The sequence below is a fragment of the Athene cunicularia genome, assembly GCF_003259725.1.
Source record: "Athene cunicularia isolate RWA chromosome 1 unlocalized genomic scaffold, athCun1 chr1_part1, whole genome shotgun sequence".
In the NCBI taxonomy this organism is placed as follows: domain Eukaryota; kingdom Metazoa; phylum Chordata; class Aves; order Strigiformes; family Strigidae; genus Athene; species Athene cunicularia.
This window is the reverse complement of record NW_020799091.1, coordinates 24,604,046-24,622,762: the sequence shown is the minus strand read 5'-3', so window position 1 is coordinate 24,622,762 and position 18,717 is coordinate 24,604,046. Positions and strand designations below refer to the sequence as shown.

The 18,717-nt window shown below is 38.6% G+C and overlaps 1 protein-coding gene across 3 annotated transcripts in view; it reads left to right on the top strand.

The window, feature by feature from the left end:
- DCLK1 (doublecortin like kinase 1) overlaps positions 1-18,717 on the top strand; it is a 252,542-nt gene that overhangs the window by 212,703 nt on the left and 21,122 nt on the right. For all 3 annotated transcript variants that reach the window (XM_026868658.1, XM_026868667.1, XM_026868675.1), the window contains 7 exons: positions 409-466; positions 1,892-2,011; positions 7,851-7,997; positions 13,070-13,203; positions 13,892-13,969; positions 14,616-14,712; positions 16,536-16,616. In XM_026868658.1, coding sequence (XP_026724459.1) covers positions 409-466; positions 1,892-2,011; positions 7,851-7,997; positions 13,070-13,203; positions 13,892-13,969; positions 14,616-14,712; positions 16,536-16,616 — 715 coding nt within the window. The remainder of the gene's footprint in view (positions 1-408; positions 467-1,891; positions 2,012-7,850; positions 7,998-13,069; positions 13,204-13,891; positions 13,970-14,615; positions 14,713-16,535; positions 16,617-18,717) is intronic.

Sequence of the window (18,717 nt, the reverse complement as noted above, 5' to 3'; positions counted from 1 at the left end):
TTCCATTTTCCAGCTTGTATTTTTTTTTTTTATAATAAAAAAAAAAACTTTTTGGTTTTGAAAATATTTGGATCTGTAAATACAATATAATGATTTTACATAAAACTGCAGAAGTAACAATTAGCACTATAAAATTAAAAACTCAAGATATTTTGTTTTTTAAAAATTGAAATGTCTTCATTTAAAAAAAAAAAAAAGTTTAATGCTTTTTTCTTAGGCATATGTATTCAATAAATTTGGCTTAAGTTCAAAATTCCAGTCAAATCCAAGCTTCATTTCTTGACAAAACAAATACTTGAATAAAATTCTTGCCCAGACCTACTGTGTTCTAATGACAAATACAAATTCAACTGAGAAAAATATTTAATGTGATTGAACATACAGTTTTTTTCTTTTCTCTTTCCTCAGATCAACTGGTAGAGAATATGCTCTGAAAATAATCAAAAAAAGTAAATGTCGAGGAAAAGTAAGTACAAAAAAATCATAGAAGACCAAAACATTTTTTTTAAGAAACATTTTGTGAGTGAACAATTTGGGTGGCTGTCAGTGTTTGTCTTCTTCCTGTCAAGTATTAGAATCTTTTTTGGTTGAAGCCTTTGCCTGCCCTCTGAAGACCTTTGGTGTATCAGTATAAAACACTGCAATGTGTCCTTCTAGATGTGTGTGTTGATTTTCCAGTTGGTTGGTTGTGTGGGGACACTCCCCTCTCTCTTCACCCCTGTAATTATAATAGAATCACAGAATGGTTTGGGTTGGAAGGGACCTTAAAGATCATCCAGTTCCAACCCCCCTGCCATGGGCAGGGACACCTTCCACTAGCCCAGGTTGCTCAAAGCCCCGTCCAACCTGGCCTTGAACACTGCCAGGGAGGGGGCAGCCACAGCTTCTCTGGGCAACCTGTTCTAGTGCCTCACCACCCTCATGGGAAATAATTTCTTCCTGATATCTAATCCAGATCTACCCTTTTTCAGTTTAAAACTGTTAACCCTCATCCTGTTACTACACTCCATGATAAAGAGTCCCTCCCCATCTTTCCTGTAGACCCCCTCTAAGTACTTGAAGACTACTATAAGGTCTCCCTGGAGCCTTCTCCAGGCTGAACAACCCCAACACTGCCTGTCCTCGTAAGAGAGGTGCTCCAGCCTCTCCTGTCATCTTCATGGCCTCCTCTGGAACCACTCGAGCAGGTTCATGTCCTTCTTATATTGGGGATCCCAGAGCTGGACACAGCACTCCAGGTGGGGTCTCATGAGAGCAGAGTAGAGGGGGAGAATCACCTCCCTTGACCTGCTGGCCACACTTCTCTTGATGCATCCCAGGATACAGTTGGCTTTCCAGGCTGTGAGTGCACGTTGCTGGCTCAGAGTCAGTTTTCCATCCATTAATACCCCCAAGTCCTTCTCTACAGGGCTGAACAACCCTGTCCTCTAACTTTCATAATTTCAGATGTTATAGAAAATAGAAAAATAGAATAATTATAACAACACTGGTCACGATGTCTAAACAGTATGCAAGGTTAATCAAATCTATACCAGTTTTATACCAAGTGACAGCTTTTGAAATCTATAACAAAAGATTCTCTGAGAAGATACTATCACATTTTTAAATCAGAAGATTCTGCATCAGAGAAAAAAAATCTTATAAAATTTTCCTGCATCAGAAACATGTCTTTTTCTCCATGACTTTTTCTGCATTCTACTCTCTGTTACTTTCAGTTATTACACTGATGTTATTTCTAGACATATTCCTTCCATATTTCTGGAGGAAACATTCGTTACCTTTCCAAAAACCCTGAAAAATCCATGCAGGTCCAAATTCTCTCTGCTTTTTCCACTGTGAAAGTTTTTTTCTCACCAACCCGTACTTATTAAAGATTTCTTTTGTGTCTCAGGAACACATGATCCAGAACGAGGTATCTATTTTAAGACGAGTCAAGCATCCCAATATTGTACTTCTAATTGAGGAGATGGACATGCCAACTGAGTTGTACCTTGTCATGGAACTTGTAAAGGTGAGTATTTTAGAGACAAGCTGTTTATTAAGAGTTCTTTCAACCATATTGAGAAATTTCATTGGTACTAACACTTACTAAAAATCATGTAATCCCAGAATAATTTAGAACAAAAGGGGTCTCTGAAGGTAATCTTATTCAGCACCCTCCTGAAAGATGTGTAACCCACTGTCAGATTTTTTTTATAGCTTTCAAATATTTGTCTAATTTTCTGTAGGACTGTCCTGGTTTTGGCACTCAGAAGTGCCCTGTGGATAGTACTTAGATCACTAGGTTTATTTGCTCCCCCAAAAGAAGTCTCTAAAAAGTTTTATCTGAAAGAAAAGCATCTGCCTTGAGGTGAATTGAAAATAGACTCAGTCCAAATAGTCGTAAATGCCAGCCTTCAAAATTCAATATTCTTTGATAAAATAGTTTAATTGAATGTTATAAATTTATGTTAAATTTAAACAATATTACCTGTCTTGTTTCTCTACTGATTTATATTAACACATTGTCAGGCTTGCCTCCTTGATAATAATTTAAATGTAAGCTGGAGGAGGGGAAAGTGAAGGAGAAAAACTTGATATTTAAAGCATGGTTCTATTCTGAAAAGTAGGTTTATGAACACAGTGTTTTACATTTGGGACTGTATTTATTTCTTCGTAGTACCTTTCAGATCTCATGTATATATTCAAAATGGATTATGAAACTCAGACTGGGTCTTCTCTTGCCCCCATACTGTCAATGGTGCAGTGCAAGAAGTATGACTTTAGCTCTCAGTTCTGGTACTAATACACAAGCATGTCATCATGCATAAAAGGTGGTAAGATTACATTTGAGTAAATTGTACAAATTAGGACAGAAAACTGTTGAGGACATCTTGTCCTCCATACCTACTTTAACAGAATACATCTGTTTTTCACATCCACTAGTGGGATTAGAGATTGTCCTTCCCTCCTCAACCATCCTGTGGGAAGGACATCTTTCCAACAGCTACCTCCTTTTCCGTATTTTGGTCAGCAAGTTCTCCTGGAGCGGCCTATCATACCTACACCTGGGAAATCCACAGTTTTAAGTGATTAAGGACAAAGATTACAATAAAGTTGTGTGGCAGCAGTGTTTTTGTGCAGGCCTGTTGTATGTGCATGCTCAACACTTGTGAGTAAATCAGGCACTCTGAACCCTGGCACCCAGATCAATTCCATTTAAATTAAAATGTGGTCACCTTCGGTAGACAACCTCTCTGTCCATGGTTAGAAACAGGCACCATGAGAAGTCATGAGAAAAAGTGATTTTGGCAAGCAGGATTGTTATCTTCTTTGCTGTGGTTGTAGGTGGAGATTAGGGGATCCTCTTAATGTAGGCAGCGCATTGAGATCTTAGATAGGATGATCCCAGGTCCAAGTATTTCTTAAAGAACTTCTCAATCGCCGGGCTGGAATACCAAAGCAAGGAGAATGAAAAGTTTTTTGTTCTGTTCCATTATCCCCTGTGCTCCGTGGCAGCAGTGGTGGTGCAAGCTGTGTTTCCAGTGCAGAGCTGGGTGGCTGTCAAGTGTGGCCCATGGGTGGATGGCCACATATTTTTCCTGTCCTTGTGGCAGGCTGGGACAGCCTTGTTATCCCTGAGAAGCTCAGGCCATGCCCCACAGCTTAGGAGATAGCAACATTGTCCTCTGCATTTTGAGCCTGCCTGCCAGATGTCCTACTTGGCTTAAGTGGTGCTATGGAGCTTATGGTCTCGCTAACCCTAGTGCCCACCATCTCCAGGCTCTGAGGAAACACACTGGGACGTGCTGGTGGCAAGGAGCTGACAAGGTGCCCAGCATCCCCATTTTGTCTGTGATGGAGAGGCTAAATCCTAAGAAAACGTAAAGACTGGCACTCTTCCATGCCATGAATCTCTCTGTGTAACCAGTCCCGGAAGAATTTCCCTATGTTCTTCATAGTCACAGCCCTCTCTCGCACTGAGGAGTGCAATGTAGAATAGCACAGCTTCAGATCAGATGCCATTAGCCATCTAACACTATTTTAATCATAATTACTGCTCTTTTCTGTGATAAGTGATCTCACTCTGAGATCCATGCTGCTGTGGGTTTTTCCAGTATCCAGGAGAGCTTGTTCAAAGGTACCTCAGTACTCTTGCACAGCATTGTAATCTAATGTAGCCACAGCTTCAGCCTTCATTGAGAAATCCTTCATCTTGGCCCCATGAGGTGTGCTAAGAAGTAAAAGCTGTGCCTTGTCTAACATGCCAAGACATAAGCACATAGCTGGCTTTATGGGTGCAACCTGCTGTGCTATTCATACTTGGAAAATATTCAAACTCTAGTCTCTGCTGGATTTTTAATCAAAGTCCTACACAGCTAAATAAGAGAGGAGGGGACTGACAAGTCTTACAAATTAACTAGCCTAAAAGATGTATATAAATAAAACCATCTATTATATTCACTTTCCAGAAAAATCTGTTTTCTTGCACTCTTGCTTGTTTATTTTTCAGGGTTACTGCACATAAGATATTTGTGCTTTTAGTTATGCTATAGAAGGGTTTTATAGACATCTCTGTAGTACAGATATCCTAGAGAGCATTGTTTTAATGTTCTTTGCTTTTATGTGGAATAATAGAAGAAACTTAGAAGTATCCTGATCCTGGGAAGTTAACTTTGTTTCTTTGAAGCAAACTTCTATTTGCTAATGTTTAGTTGGGGAAAAAAAGCCTTGTTATACTCTATGGGCACCAGGGAAGGTATTTCTGGAAAGACACTAATTGTTAATTCACCAATCCTGACTGTTACCATTTCATAGCCTGCACTGTTAGAATTGATTAACCATCTGTTATTGACTGACTTTTGAAGACCTGACTTTAAATCAAACTCACAGACAGGAAAGAAATTCAAGGAGAAAAGACTTGATACTGCAGAGCACGGTTTCAGTTAATACCACCCTGCATTAATTGGCAGTAACATGTTTGACATAAGTGGCTGCTGCAAATACTGCCCTCACTTCGTGGCAGATAGGCCATTCATTGCTTTGTAAAGTGTAAGAAAAAGCACTTCATAAATACAAATATAAACACATTGCAAGTGGTGCTTGTAAAAGGAAGCAAGAACCTGGTTTCTGGCACGTTGCCTTTTTACACAGCGAAACAAAATTGTTATTCAAACCTAACAGGGTTTTGGCCAATTTAACAAGCAAGATTTATTGCAGAGTTTCCTTTACTGCTCCAGGATATGATTTCACTTTTGCAGAAGAAAAGAGAGATTATATCATTTACATAACAAGGTAATAAATAAATAATTGGTTACTGTACTTCCAAGTATACTTCCTCATGTGCACAGATGATAAAAACTGCATTCAGATGTTGCTGTTCCCATTTCACTCCAGAACAGGGGATTTAAGACTGAAATGTCATCCTGAACTCAACCCTTGTGCCTGAATAAATGATAGTGACCTGCTGTGTGAATTGGCTAAGCAGAACCTTGCAGGTTAAAGTGCTCTTCGGGGAAAGGGAAGTCTGAAAACAATTCTGCCTGATACAGCTGTCAGCTCTGTTAACTCTTTCCAAGATATTACCTCTCTTTTACCTGCAGAGAATCCCACAGACTAAATATGCTCTCTTTCCTTAGCAGGCTACCTGGTAAGAAATTTTACTGAGTAAAGTAGACTGCTTAAATGGAGAAATTAATCTGCTTCAGATTGGCTTGACCATCTGTAGTGTGCTCTGCAGTCTCTATCTTGTTCTCAGTTTAGGTTTCTCCTGCACATGAACATTTGTACATTTGTACTTTTTCTTCTGACTTCAGGCAAAAATTTTACCTTCTCTTTTTAAGATCCAGCTTCACTCTTTCCTGCCTCTCATATCTCAGCTTGCACTGTTTTCTTTGTTTGGAGGCAGATCCTTTGCTGATGTTATTGACACTTCTCCTGAGCATCTGGAACATATTAGATACGACCAACAATCTGTCTAATCCACTACCTCATGTTAAAAAGCAGCTGGTACAGGGTCTTCACAGGAAGGATCTTAGGGAAGATAGATTATTTATCCCACATATTTTGCCACATGCTGATATCTAATACTTAGGGATCAGATAATGCCATGAAGTACATGGTATTGTACTTTTGCCAAATATTTGGCCTTGCTCTCTAATCCTCTATCTGGTTTAGCTTGGCCTTTTATCCCTCCTTTTCCTTGACACTATGTATCTTGATGTATCTTGATCAGTCACTAGCCAGAGCAAGAGGTTTTGATGTGGTCCAGATTTGACAATGGTTGGCTGCAAGCAGTTTCCAAAACTGGGGTTTTGCATCTGCAGTGGGAATAAATGTGCACTGGCAGGCTTCAGCTGCACATCAACAATGCAAAATATACAATAGTTGGTTGGGATTTAACAGGTAATGTCTGCTTTCTCAGATTTGAGTCTCTGGTGGTTGTCTTTCCCTTTTTCTCTGTAGCTGTGATTCCTGGAAAAAAATCTGGTTTTGTTTCTTTCCCCTCTTCCTTTCACTAAGGATTGAAAACAGTGTTTACTCTGGAGCTGAGCCTTAAAAAAAAGAAAAAAAAAAAAAACAGCAAATAAATTGAGGCTGTTGATAAAATCATGAGAGTTGGCAAAGCTGGGAATCTTCTGTTGCCTTCAGAAAATACCTACTTTTTCACAGTCTCCTGTGTTGTTTTTTTTTCTTCATGTTTTGACTGCAGCAGGGATTTTTTTGCATTGTTTTTGCAGAATTATTTTTCCCTCCTTTTTTTTTTTTTTTAATGGTATTTTCTTTAAGGTACTGCTTTGATTTTGGATGAAGGCCCAATACTTGTGAGTAGTATCTTTCAAAAGATGTTTGGTTTTTCCTTCACTCTGTCAGGCTTCCTCCTTAATCTCTTCTTTAAACTTATCCTTTGGTCTTTCTCCAAGTGCTTACATGTTCTTCTTTCCACTTGCCAGCTCAGCTCTGGAAATACAGTCCAAATGTCATGGCTGCCTCAGATCCTGGTGAAAATCATTTCAGCTTTGAGGACTTCCACTTAATTTTCTGTCTTTTCTTCTTTCTTTCTTTCTCTCTTGTTGTGGTGGTTTGTTTTTTTCTTTTCCCTGACAGTAGCTTTTAGCTGAATTACACAGGACAAGCTGGAAATGGCACAAGCTGCCATCTGTATTTGTAGCTGTGGTACAATACTAATGTTAATTCTTAAGTGTCTTCTAGTATGATTGTCTGACATATATGGAAAGTTCTTCAGTATTAGCTTCTTCAGTATTAGCTGCAAGAAGCATTGCACTACCAAAAACTTCACATCTTATGTACAGAACGTGGGTTCCAAAATCCATATTTTCAGTTTTATGAGATGGAAACAGACTTTTAAAATACACTAGCAGTGATGACAGGTAGCTGGTTTGAGTTTTACTCGTAGTTCCTATGTCTTTCTGGAGTTCAGTCAGGCTTTGGGAAAAATTTTATGTCAGCCTGTTTGTGATTATAATAAAGAGTGGCAAGAGCTGGTACACGGCATCATGACAGGCAAGCATGTAGGCATGCCAGAAATTTTCAACAGGGTCTCTGAACACACAGGTTGGCAAGTGCTGGACATGTTACAAAAGCAGCAGCAGGTGGGAACCGTTTGCAGTAGACACTCTGGCCTCTTGGATAACCAACTAAGCCATGACAAATGGTTCTGAGTTTGCGATATGTTCACCTGCCATTATGGGGGATGTCATCACAGTACCCATAGTTTATAGCTGCAAGGAAACTATGCTGCTACTCCTCCCTCCTCCTGCTCATCTATAAAACATGCTCCTTGATCTTCCCTAAATTTTCAGTCATTTCACAAGCAGTATTACTCATATGCCATGGTCATTTTGCTCCAGGGAGGAGATCTTTTTGATGCTATTACTTCCACCAACAAATATACAGAGCGGGATGCCAGTGGGATGCTTTACAATCTGGCCAGTGCCATCAAATATCTTCACAGCCTGAACATTGTCCACAGGGATATCAAGCCGGAGAATTTACTGGTAAGTGAAGATTCAGTTTTCAGTACTGTTGGTAACTTGGGATTGTGTGAAAGAAGGCCTGCTCTTCTCCCTCCTTCCACATACCCACCAGTTTTATTTCCGTCTTTTAAGTCATTGGTCTTTTAATTTGAACCTTAATATTGTAAAATTCTCCTAAGAATAACAGTTATCACAAAAACTACAGTAACGTAAGCTGGTATGTCTAGACTGTTCCCCAGGAAACAGCAGCAGAGGTGTTCCAGTGATCACTACAAGTGACCTTTTAGTAAGCTGCAGTATAATTTCAAGCTTCTCATAAATATAAAGGTGTTCTGTCCTCAATAGACTATTCTGTACTTCCACAGCTGCCTCAGTAATTAGCAGCAGTTCAGTTTTTACAAATATGGTGGGTGTAAATGTTGTGCCCTAATCATGTAGCACGTCAGAGCACAACCAGGAAGATACTTCAGTGTCCTTCCTTTCCATGCTGCATCTTCTAAATAATCCTATAGCACTTTTTATTAAGCCACTTACCCAAATACACAGCCTAAATCTTCCTTTTCCTGACTCAATCTGTACAAGCCCTATCCACTGAAGACAATTAAAAACACCCTGTCAATTAGTCCTTCTTCTGAGAATTTTGCACTCTTGAATGCAGCAATTGTGTTCTCCAACTAACATAGTTTTATTTCTTATGAGAAATTAATTTCCCATTATTATTTCACTGTTCTCTGAGCTTTCCTGAATTTGGTGACATGTTCCAGTATCAAGATGTCCCAATTATCCATATATTCATCAACCATAAAACATTGTTTAAGATGCCTAGAATATCAGTGCTCTCAGTTGTGTGCTCTCTGCCATGAGTTACTGTACTTAGTTCTAGTTGGCCCTGAAGAGGTTTAATGGAAAAGTTGACTCAAGTAGATCTTAACTAAACTTCGTTTCTATAATTGAGGTTCCTCTAGAGGCAGGTGCCTTTATAGTTCTGGGTGAGGAAGTAGCCTGCCCTCATTTTCCAGAAACTGCTGTAAACTTGTTGGGTAGAAGTTTCACTAGACTCTGACAACTGATACTTATTTTGCAGCCCTTGTGATGATGTACTTAGGTGGCTGCATGCAGAAGTTATAGCAATCATATGCCAGGATTCATTTATGCTGTAACCTGGAGCGTGCAGGAGGGTCATGGTCTGGGGCAAGGATTGCTCTGCTGCTGCCTTGGCACATCTCTGGATGCCTAAATTCTGACAACAATAGAGTTAAGATTTTGGGGTAAGAGAGAAAGGCAGGAGATGAGGGCATCAGGGAGAGGATTAGATTTGCATGGCCAGCCATCTCTGGTAATTACCCATTACCAGGAATGATCACACTGTTTGCATTGTAGCTGAAATGTTTCTGAGTGATTTTTCCAGTGTTGTGCATATGTAAAGGTCCTACAGTGATACTGATACTGAGCAGTGAGGATGCAGCGCTTAACCTCTGGCAGTATCCTGACTCTCAAAAGCCAGCATTTGATTCATAGATTATATTAATCCTCTAAGGTTTATCGGGTCCTTGAAAGAAACGAACACTGTTTTAGAGGAGTGCTTAGGAACCAGCCTTACCTGAGTTCTGACCCTGTCTCTGACATTGGCCTTAATGTCTCTTGACCTTTCTACTCTTACCTTCATATCTTTGAAATGGGATGGGTAGTTCCTTATATCACAGGACTGCAATTAGGATTATTTTCGTGGCATTTATAAAACACTTGCAAAATATCTTACGAGTTATAGCCTTTCTGTTGCTAAAGACCTGCTTGCCTTCTGTAGCCTCACTTTTGCCTGCAGCTCTGTAACCTCTCACCTAGCTGGTCATGGCAGTATTTTTCCCCTGTTCTTGTGCTGTTGCTTTCACACCGTTACTGTCATGGTCTTGCACTTGCAAACCCCCTAGTGTTGTTACAGCAGGTTCTCCCGACCACCGGTGTGAGAATCAGCCCTTTCCCCCTCAAGCCTTTTTCCTACTTGCAGGCTGTAGCTCTAGGTTTAGTGGAGCCTATAACAGACCTGCCCAAAGCGGAGCAACTAACCAGGGGAGCAGCATCTGCCCTGATCAGTACATGTGCCAAGGCTAACAGCCCCATTAGTAGGAAAAAGCAAGGGGGATGAGCAAGGCCTGACAAAAGCTATAGAGTTACTACAGGAAAAATATTGGAGGTGAAGGAGAACATGCTGCTGTGGAGAGGGTGCCCAGAGGAGGATGCTCATATAGAGCCTCCCCTTCCCAGCTCCTGAGAGCTTTCCCTTTCACCTCCCTCTTTCTCTCCTTTCATTTTTCTTCTTCCCCAAGAGTAACTTTCATGCTTAGAGATGATGTGTGCCATTAGCTATAGACTCTGCTGATAAATCATTGCATGTGTGACCCTGTCTCAATGTCCTATGTGCAACACCAGGTATTTCTATAAGTGCTTAAATGTTCCTTATCCTCAAAGCATGCAAAGCCCACCTAACAGTCAACTGTCCACGAGTTTAGGGTATGCTGAATACCTGTGATTTTTTTGCTTTTTTTTTTTGTACTCTAGAGAGTGTCTTCCATGTTTTAATTGGAACATTTTTCATAATTGCCGCTATTTAGCACGTTTATTTTGTCAAGTCATGGGATGTCTTTATAGCCATATAATAAACCCTAGAGAACAACTTCTCTGACTGTTGCCATCTGCACTGATCACAAGAGCAGCTTAGAAAATACTGACAGTCTTTATAGTAATAGGATACATATGGTGGCACACAATTATGTGTGGCTGCATTCAATTAGTGTTGTACAATTACACAGTTTTATTGCTTAGTTAAAACAGTGAAAGCACTACATAGTGGGTAATTTGCACTAATCCCCATTTCTTTAATTGCCCTGCAGTATTTAAATGCAGTGGAACATATATAGTGTTTGTTCTGAATAACATGAGCATTAAATTATCTTTCACATTCCTTGACTGGCAAGTAACATACCACAGCTTCACATTGGGCTCCTTTTTATATGGAGTTATAAAAGGGTGAAGAAAAGTTACTTTCTTCAGTTTTACAAGTCAACTGAAGTAGTTTTCAAAGGAAAATAGTTCCTGGAAACAGATGGGGCAAAATACTGGCAAATGCACAGTACTAAACCTTCTGCATTGGTAAACATTGCCAAAGAAGCCTCTTCCATAATTAATTTCTAGGATATTTGAGTCATACAAGGTGCAGTCTGTTGAAGGAAGGAACTTATGAATGTTCACTAGGTTAACACAACTTAGAGGACTTTGTAAAAGATAACCACATGAAATAGAATATGAGATGCTAATTAGACTGGATTCGGCTCTTGATGTCTAAGTGCACACTTTACATTTTTCAGCAAGTGAATATTTAAAGTCCTAGTCTCTAGCTTTTAATTAAAACTGTTGTTGAAATTAGATTTATTACTGCCATTTCAGAGAGCACTTTCTTTAGTTTCAGGAACCAGATGTATTTAACAATCTGTGTTTTTAATAAAACCATAATTGCTTTTTTTCCAGTGCTTTTCTATAAGCCTATCTTTTTTTTCTGGCTTAGTAGCAGAGAAATGTGAATCCCTATCAAATTACTGGTCCTCTTAAAGATCCAGTTGTAGTATTAAAAATAACATAAGGAAGGGGGAAGAATTTTGTCTATTCTGAATACAGCTTGTGGCTGTATCACCTGGTAGTAGGGATTCAGGACAGAGAGAGGTTTTCTCTCTAGACATGACTAACATTAACAAAGGAAAAACTGGGGGGGTGGGGTGTGTGTGTTATAATATAAATAATTATTAAGAGCTATAGGAGATCTGTAGCAAACAGTGTCAAGAAACTTCATTATTTCTTTTTTGCACCAAGTGAACTGTTCAAGTGTCTATTTTAGAATTTATTGTATATTTCTAATAATAAAAAAAAAAAATCTAGGATTTTCCTCTGCAAACCATTCTAGATAAATGTGATTTCTGTTGTAGGAGTAGCTGGTCAAGACAGGTATTAAGGATTATTTTGGTTTTGATTGTCTTCTGGTTTTGCACAGTGTTACTGCTAATTGTTGTCAGGATATCACTATTGGTGAGCCAGACTGCATGTAGCTTCGAATTGAGTTGTAAAATAATAAAGTGATGCATATATACTTTAAGAAGGCCTCCTGTAGACCGTTTCCATTTTTTAAGGTGCTGTTGTGGTAAACAGCATCATAAACAATTTCAAAATATGAAGCAAGAACCCAAACCAGCAGTTAGATTAAAGAAAGACTCACAGTCTAGTGCTTAATTTAGACAGATTTTAGTCTATTTTAAACATATTTTGATAATTTTTCAGTGTTTGCAGATTTGGGGTTGTTCTTTTTTATTGACTCAGCTTTTAAAATTGTGTATTTTTTATTGATGTTCCTAGCTTTTTTCTTGTGACTGTACCTTAGTCTCCCTTTGCACCCATAAAAACCCATGAAGGATCATGTTGCTGTGGTGAAGACCATGTCTTAAGACAGGATTTCCAGGTATACTCATTAACAGCCCTACCTATGTCTGTTGATGATGGTAACATAACCCTAAGACACTGATTGGTGTTTAACAGTCATCCAAGGAGAGAACAGTGTTTCTAGGTGAAATAGTCCACCCAGGTTTGCATCTTATTACTTCAATACACAGAGAAGAATCTGTTGCTGCTATCAGTGCAGTCACTGTTGTATTATCTAAGAAGCTGAAGTTCCTGTGCAAGCCTTTAAAGTCTGTGCAAGTAAAAGGTATAAACTCAGAAACCCTAAAATATGCATTGGCTGTCAGTGGGGTGTTAACCTAGGAATGTCACTGCTGGAAGGTCAACTTTTGCTTCTGGGCTTTAGATTCTAGCAAGTAGCATGTCTTTTGTTGACCAGGTAAAGAGGTAAGTCTTTCTCAAACATCCTGAGTGTATTCAATGGAAGTTGTCCAAATTGTCGGTGAATTTTCAAAGCATGCAGAGAAGTATGTTATAGATAAGGAGAGAAAAAAGAATGTAAATTAGACAGAACATTTCAGGCAGTTAGTAAATGATGCAGTAGTTACCTTGATGGTGTTGTGTTAAACCTTTGAATTTTCTTCCTGATTTAGGTTTATGAACACCAAGATGGAAGCAAGTCCCTGAAGCTGGGAGACTTTGGCCTAGCAACAATTGTGGATGGACCTCTATATACTGTTTGTGGGACACCAACATATGTAGCTCCAGAAATCATTGCTGAAACTGGGTAAATCACTTCTAGTGATGATTCATTGATGTGTACACAGTGGAGCATGTTCTCAACAATGTGCCAGACAGGAGTTCTTGCAATTAAGATTTTTATTCTACTTTTGCTTGGGTATGACACAGAATCATGGCTCATAGAACAATTTAGTTGGAAGGGTCCTCTGGAGGCTATCTTGTGCAAACCAGCTCAGAGCAGAAACAACTTTGGAGTTATATCAGGTTCCTCTGTCAGTTGTTGGCCTCAAACTTCTCATCTTAACACTTAGTTACCAACTACACATCTGCAGATATGTTAATTCTTAAGCTGTCCCCAGAGACTGCTAACTACTGTTAACTTAATTTTATTTTCCTATGACACACTATCTACTTCTGATATGTTCCACAGAGTAAAATACCTTCTGGCTTGAGCAGCCTGTGTCACCTTTGCAGGCTTCATGTTGGTAGGCGTCACTGTCTGTCTCAGGAATACAGCACATCTTCTGTTCACTCCTACATTCTGTTCTAACGTAGTTTTAAGATGTAAATGTTAAAAAGATTTGAAAGTGGAATTAGAATAGTTGGTAGGACATAGAGAAAATTCAGATAAAAATATATAGGAAATTATTAATAATTCTGAAAATGTTTCCTCTGTTCTTGTACTGTAGTTCATAGGAGTCAAATGTCTCTAACCATGTCTCTCACACTTCTAGATATGGCTTGAAGGTGGACATCTGGGCAGCGGGTGTGATTACTTACATCCTGCTCTGTGGTTTTCCTCCATTCCGTGGGTATGGACTGATCTATTCAAACATCCTTGTTCTGTGAATTGGTCCCTGTGCTGCTTTTGCATTAAGCACAGAGATTCCCACTGGAAGAAGTTCTCTGCTTGGAGGGTTTGGTTTTTTCTGTGCTCTGCATAGTATTTGACACAAACCCCATAAATGTCTGTGATTTTACTGTAAAATCTCTGTCTCATGTTTGTTTATTTTAGTTTAAACTTCATTGCATTAAAAAAAAAAAGAGCCTCCATTATGGGTTCTGGGTGCCTTTGCCTGATATTTAAAGTACACAGTGAAATAACCATCTTCTTTCATGGACAAAATACAACATATTTTGTGGCCAGTAAAAGGTAATTAAAAAGTAAGCCACTTAATAAGGACATGCCAGATCTTTTGTCCCCTCAAAGCAATTACAAAGTTGTCGACAATCCTAAAGACAAGCAGGTTACCTCAGAAAGAATGTATCAAATGCACTTTGTTTTATGATCTCACCATTCACAGACATGGTTGCATGCCAGAGGGGAATCAACAGCTTCCATAAGTGTACTAAGGGATCACCAATTAAAAGCAATTTCAAGAAGCCTATTGAATCCAGCTCTGGAAATAATATCTTTGTGGGGTTTTTTGTTGTTTTTGTTTGGTTTTTGCTTTACAGAAGTGGAGATGACCAAGAAGTGCTTTTTGATCAGATTTTGATGGGACAGGTGGATTTTCCATCTCCGTATTGGGACAATGTTTCTGACTCCGCAAAGGTGGGTTTTATAGTTGATGATACTTTCTTCTCCAATATTATTCCCAGTGCCAGTATCTAAGGCATGTTGTTCTTTCAGTGCTGTATTTGACATGTCTCATATATGTCCTGCTACACCCATAAATTCCTCTGGGTCACCAAGTACGTTGTCGTTTGATCACTGGTCTGTTAGACTCCAGGTGGTACTGAAATGGACCCCATCTCTGTATGATATTTCACACAACAGAGGCACCAGCAGCCCTTACTGATCAAGAAAAATTTCAGTAACTTTTCTCGACCTACACTTCTTAGCTTTAAAACTCCCTGGGACTGTGCTTTATATGTACTTATGATGGGGACCAGTTACCAACCTGGAGCCTTTGAATATTATATAATAATATTATAGGGACACTGTTTTCCCCTTATTAATCCTATTAGACAATATGTCTGTTGTTTCTTTCTGTCAAAGAACCAGGCCTTGCATAACCTGTAACTCCTTACTGTTTTCATTGTGGTATGAAATACAGACTTGTTCTGGCCACCAGTTCATGAGCCATAGGCTCTTGGAACGTGACACAAAGGAGGCAGAGCTTGAAGTTTTTTAACTCTTATTAGTGCACCAGAGCAACAGTTTAACTCACAGAATTTCTAGGGACCCGACATTCACTATCGTTGGGGAAGGGGATGGAGAGAGAGAGAGCGAGAGAGAGAGAGAGAGATAATACTTACATGTATGAAAAAAAAAACCCAAACCCAAAACTATAAAACTATTAATATGATTGTCCTGTAAATAAGTGCTTAATTTCTGCCAGTTTACTTCTGTATCCTGTAAGGCAAATCCAGGCAAAACTGTTCCTATTTCTTTCAATTTAATTAAGGAAAAAAAAAAAAAAAAAAAGAAAAATAAATTTGGTGGTAGATGCAGGTAATTAGTGTTCTACGTTCTGAATCTCCATTCTTTGGAGAGTTACATCCTGCTTTTACAGATATGTGGAGGGTGATCAGGACTAGTATTTTAGCCTGTTAACTAATGAGGTTAACAAATGAGATAAAATGAGATACAGTCATAGAGCTGGAAAAAGTCCTCTAAACCTCATCATTGTGTTGTAGCAGACTTTATTGTGTAGCATCATTAATGAGAAATCTGCAAGTCCTTTACCAGTTGTGTTACCCTGTGAAACTCCTTCTTCCAAATAGTCCAGTCTAAAGTTTCTGATTTGAAGCATCACCCTATTCATTTAACTTAGTCTTGTCACTCAGATTTATCAACTTTGGCCTTTGGTGACACCCCTTTATTTACTGTCATACTGCCCTCCTGTTTTCTATGCACTCCACTCACTGGTGGAATTAGATATGGGTTTATTTACATGCTAGTTGAAAACTAGGTAATTGCAAAGAAAATCAGATTATGAAAAATAATGGTTTTAAGTGTTTTTTTTTATTATCTTTTATGTCATTTATACAAGAGCTTAAAGTAAAATTCTAGATTTACTGTCTTTTTTCCTACTGGGGAATTGGCTTTTTGTTAATGGGAAGCTAACCTAATTTCATACAACCAGCTGTTTTGTACATTATGTGTTAAAGTGCTTTTCTCTTAAACAGTGGCTACAGAACTGTCTTCTAGCTTTCCAAGGTACTGTTAGATATTGATTTAAAAGTTCGTCTTGAAGTTCAGCAGTTCATAGTTGTTCTTTTTTTTAAAATAATCTTAATATATTTCTGCAGTTGGTAGTCCACTCTCTCTTCAAGCCCTCTTACATAATCAGTTGAAGAGCACTTTAGTGAATTAAATGTTGATTTATTCTTTAAAAATGTTTAAATTTGACCCAGTATTCCATTTCTCAGGAACTTATCACAATGATGCTTCAAGTAGATGTAGATCTGCGATTCTCAGCCTTGCAAGTTCTTGAGCATCCATGGGTTAATGTAAGTATTTTTAGATTTGTAGACGCTGCTTGTAATTTGGCGCCTTTAAGCTCTTTTCTGTCAAGTCCTTTCTATGACCTTCTGGAGCCAGTACATTCTAAAAATGCCACAGGTTTAACTGGAAATAAACTGGGTTACATACATACCCTGGAGTATTCACTGTTTTATGTATGGTCAGCTACATTTTCTCTGAAATATTTTGGGCCAGGTTTTCAACAAATCTCAACCACACTTGACAATTTCATACCTCCAACAATCAGTTTGTGGGTTCAGTGACACATTTTGCTCTCCTAAAATCAGATGGACTCAAAACTCTTGACAGTTTTGATTAAGAATTTTTGAAATATAGTCCATAGTATTAAGCCTGCTTGATCCAGAATTAAACAGGGAAACCTTTAGAATCATATTTAGCTTCTGACATTGAAAAATACATATATTTATTTGCAGCCATATCCATTTAATCTGAGTTACCATGAAATAGCTATTTATGTATCCTGGCTTGTCTCTAAGTGACTGGACTTTTGCCATAAAAGTCATTATCAGTGAGATGGCATACAGATAAATCTGGCAGAGAATAAAGAGATTTCTCTTTAGTTAATATTGAGACAAGGACACTACTTAATATTTGTTAATTATTTCAGACTATTTAATATGTCTTAAAATATTTGGGTGACAAGATAGAAAAACTGGAGAAAATCCAGATTCAAATTCATAAGGGAAGATTGAGAAAAGAAATACAATTGGGATGAACAGAGAAAAAAGAATAATGGAGGAAGAAATAATGTTTCATTTTGTTTGTGACAAGTTTGAGTGTGCAGTCCTCCCTGGAATACTGTTTGGTCCCATAGCTGCTGTATCCAAAACCATCACTAAAATACTATTCTAAAAGTTCAAATATACAGTAACCTCAAATGTTATTTTTTTTTATGAAAGTGTCCTCCAGATAGCCCTGAATAGTGGTGATCAGTTGTTTACCAAGTATATGCTTCAGTCTTGTTTTTTGCCCAAACCATTTTTTTAAAAATTGTAAATGCTATTATCATGCAGAGCACTTCTGCAGTATACACAGTGCAAGGATCCAGGACAATATCTGATGAAAATCTTTTCATTTTCAAGATGACATTCAAGCAGCTGAAATATTAATTTTCCTTGGTGCCAGGTGCTGTCCTTGGATATAGTGTTCTGTCACAGTTTTATAATGACTTCTGGTGACTGAGGTGTCTCTCTGTCTCCACGGGAGAAGAACAGGTGGGGATTTCTGGAGTGCTGCTGATGGAAGTGACTGATCAGAAGCCACAGAGAGGCCAGGTCACCCATGGTATCAGTCTGCATACTGCTGCTGAGGTTACGGAAACATCCCTTGTTTACACCACCTGAGGATGTAGTCACTAATCTTCTTTGTTTCTGAAAAATACATTGGAACTGTTAGTGCTCCCCCCAGACACCTTTTGGGGTTTTTTTTTGGCTTCAGTTACACCATGATGTGTTTTAGGAAGCCGTTTTAGCAAGATGTATTAAGAAGAAGAGATGTCAGTAACATGATGGTGATGATGTCCTTGCTGATGGGGAGGGACAGGGAGAGGGGTGGGGGGCTAAAGTCTTTTAACACTCAAGAGCTCCATTAACCAAACCTGAGCTCTGGTTACTGGAGCACCCTGGCAAATTCCTGAGTTTCTATGCAATAAGTTAAAATATAGAGCCCTTTACCAGAGGATGCTGTAGAGGCCAAGTATAAATGGATTCAAAAGGGAGTTTGATACATTTTTGGAGGATGAGCCCATTGGTGCCTATTAAATATGGTAGTCTGGATATAGCTCTTGGCTCACAATCTTCTTAAGTACTTGGTTGGCAGAAACCGGAGGATATACCAGGGAAGGTTCACAATCTACTTGTCTTCGTTAAATGTACTATTTCATAAACAGTGACTATGATGCACTGTTGGAAACAAGATACTGTGTTCAATTCACCTCTGGTCTAGCTCTGCTGCACTTCTTGTAGTTTTATGCTGATTATAATTCTTTGCAATCAAAACCTATAGTAGTTCTGTCCATAAATAAATGAAACAAATATTCCATGACAGCTCTGTAATTTCCTCTTTTAT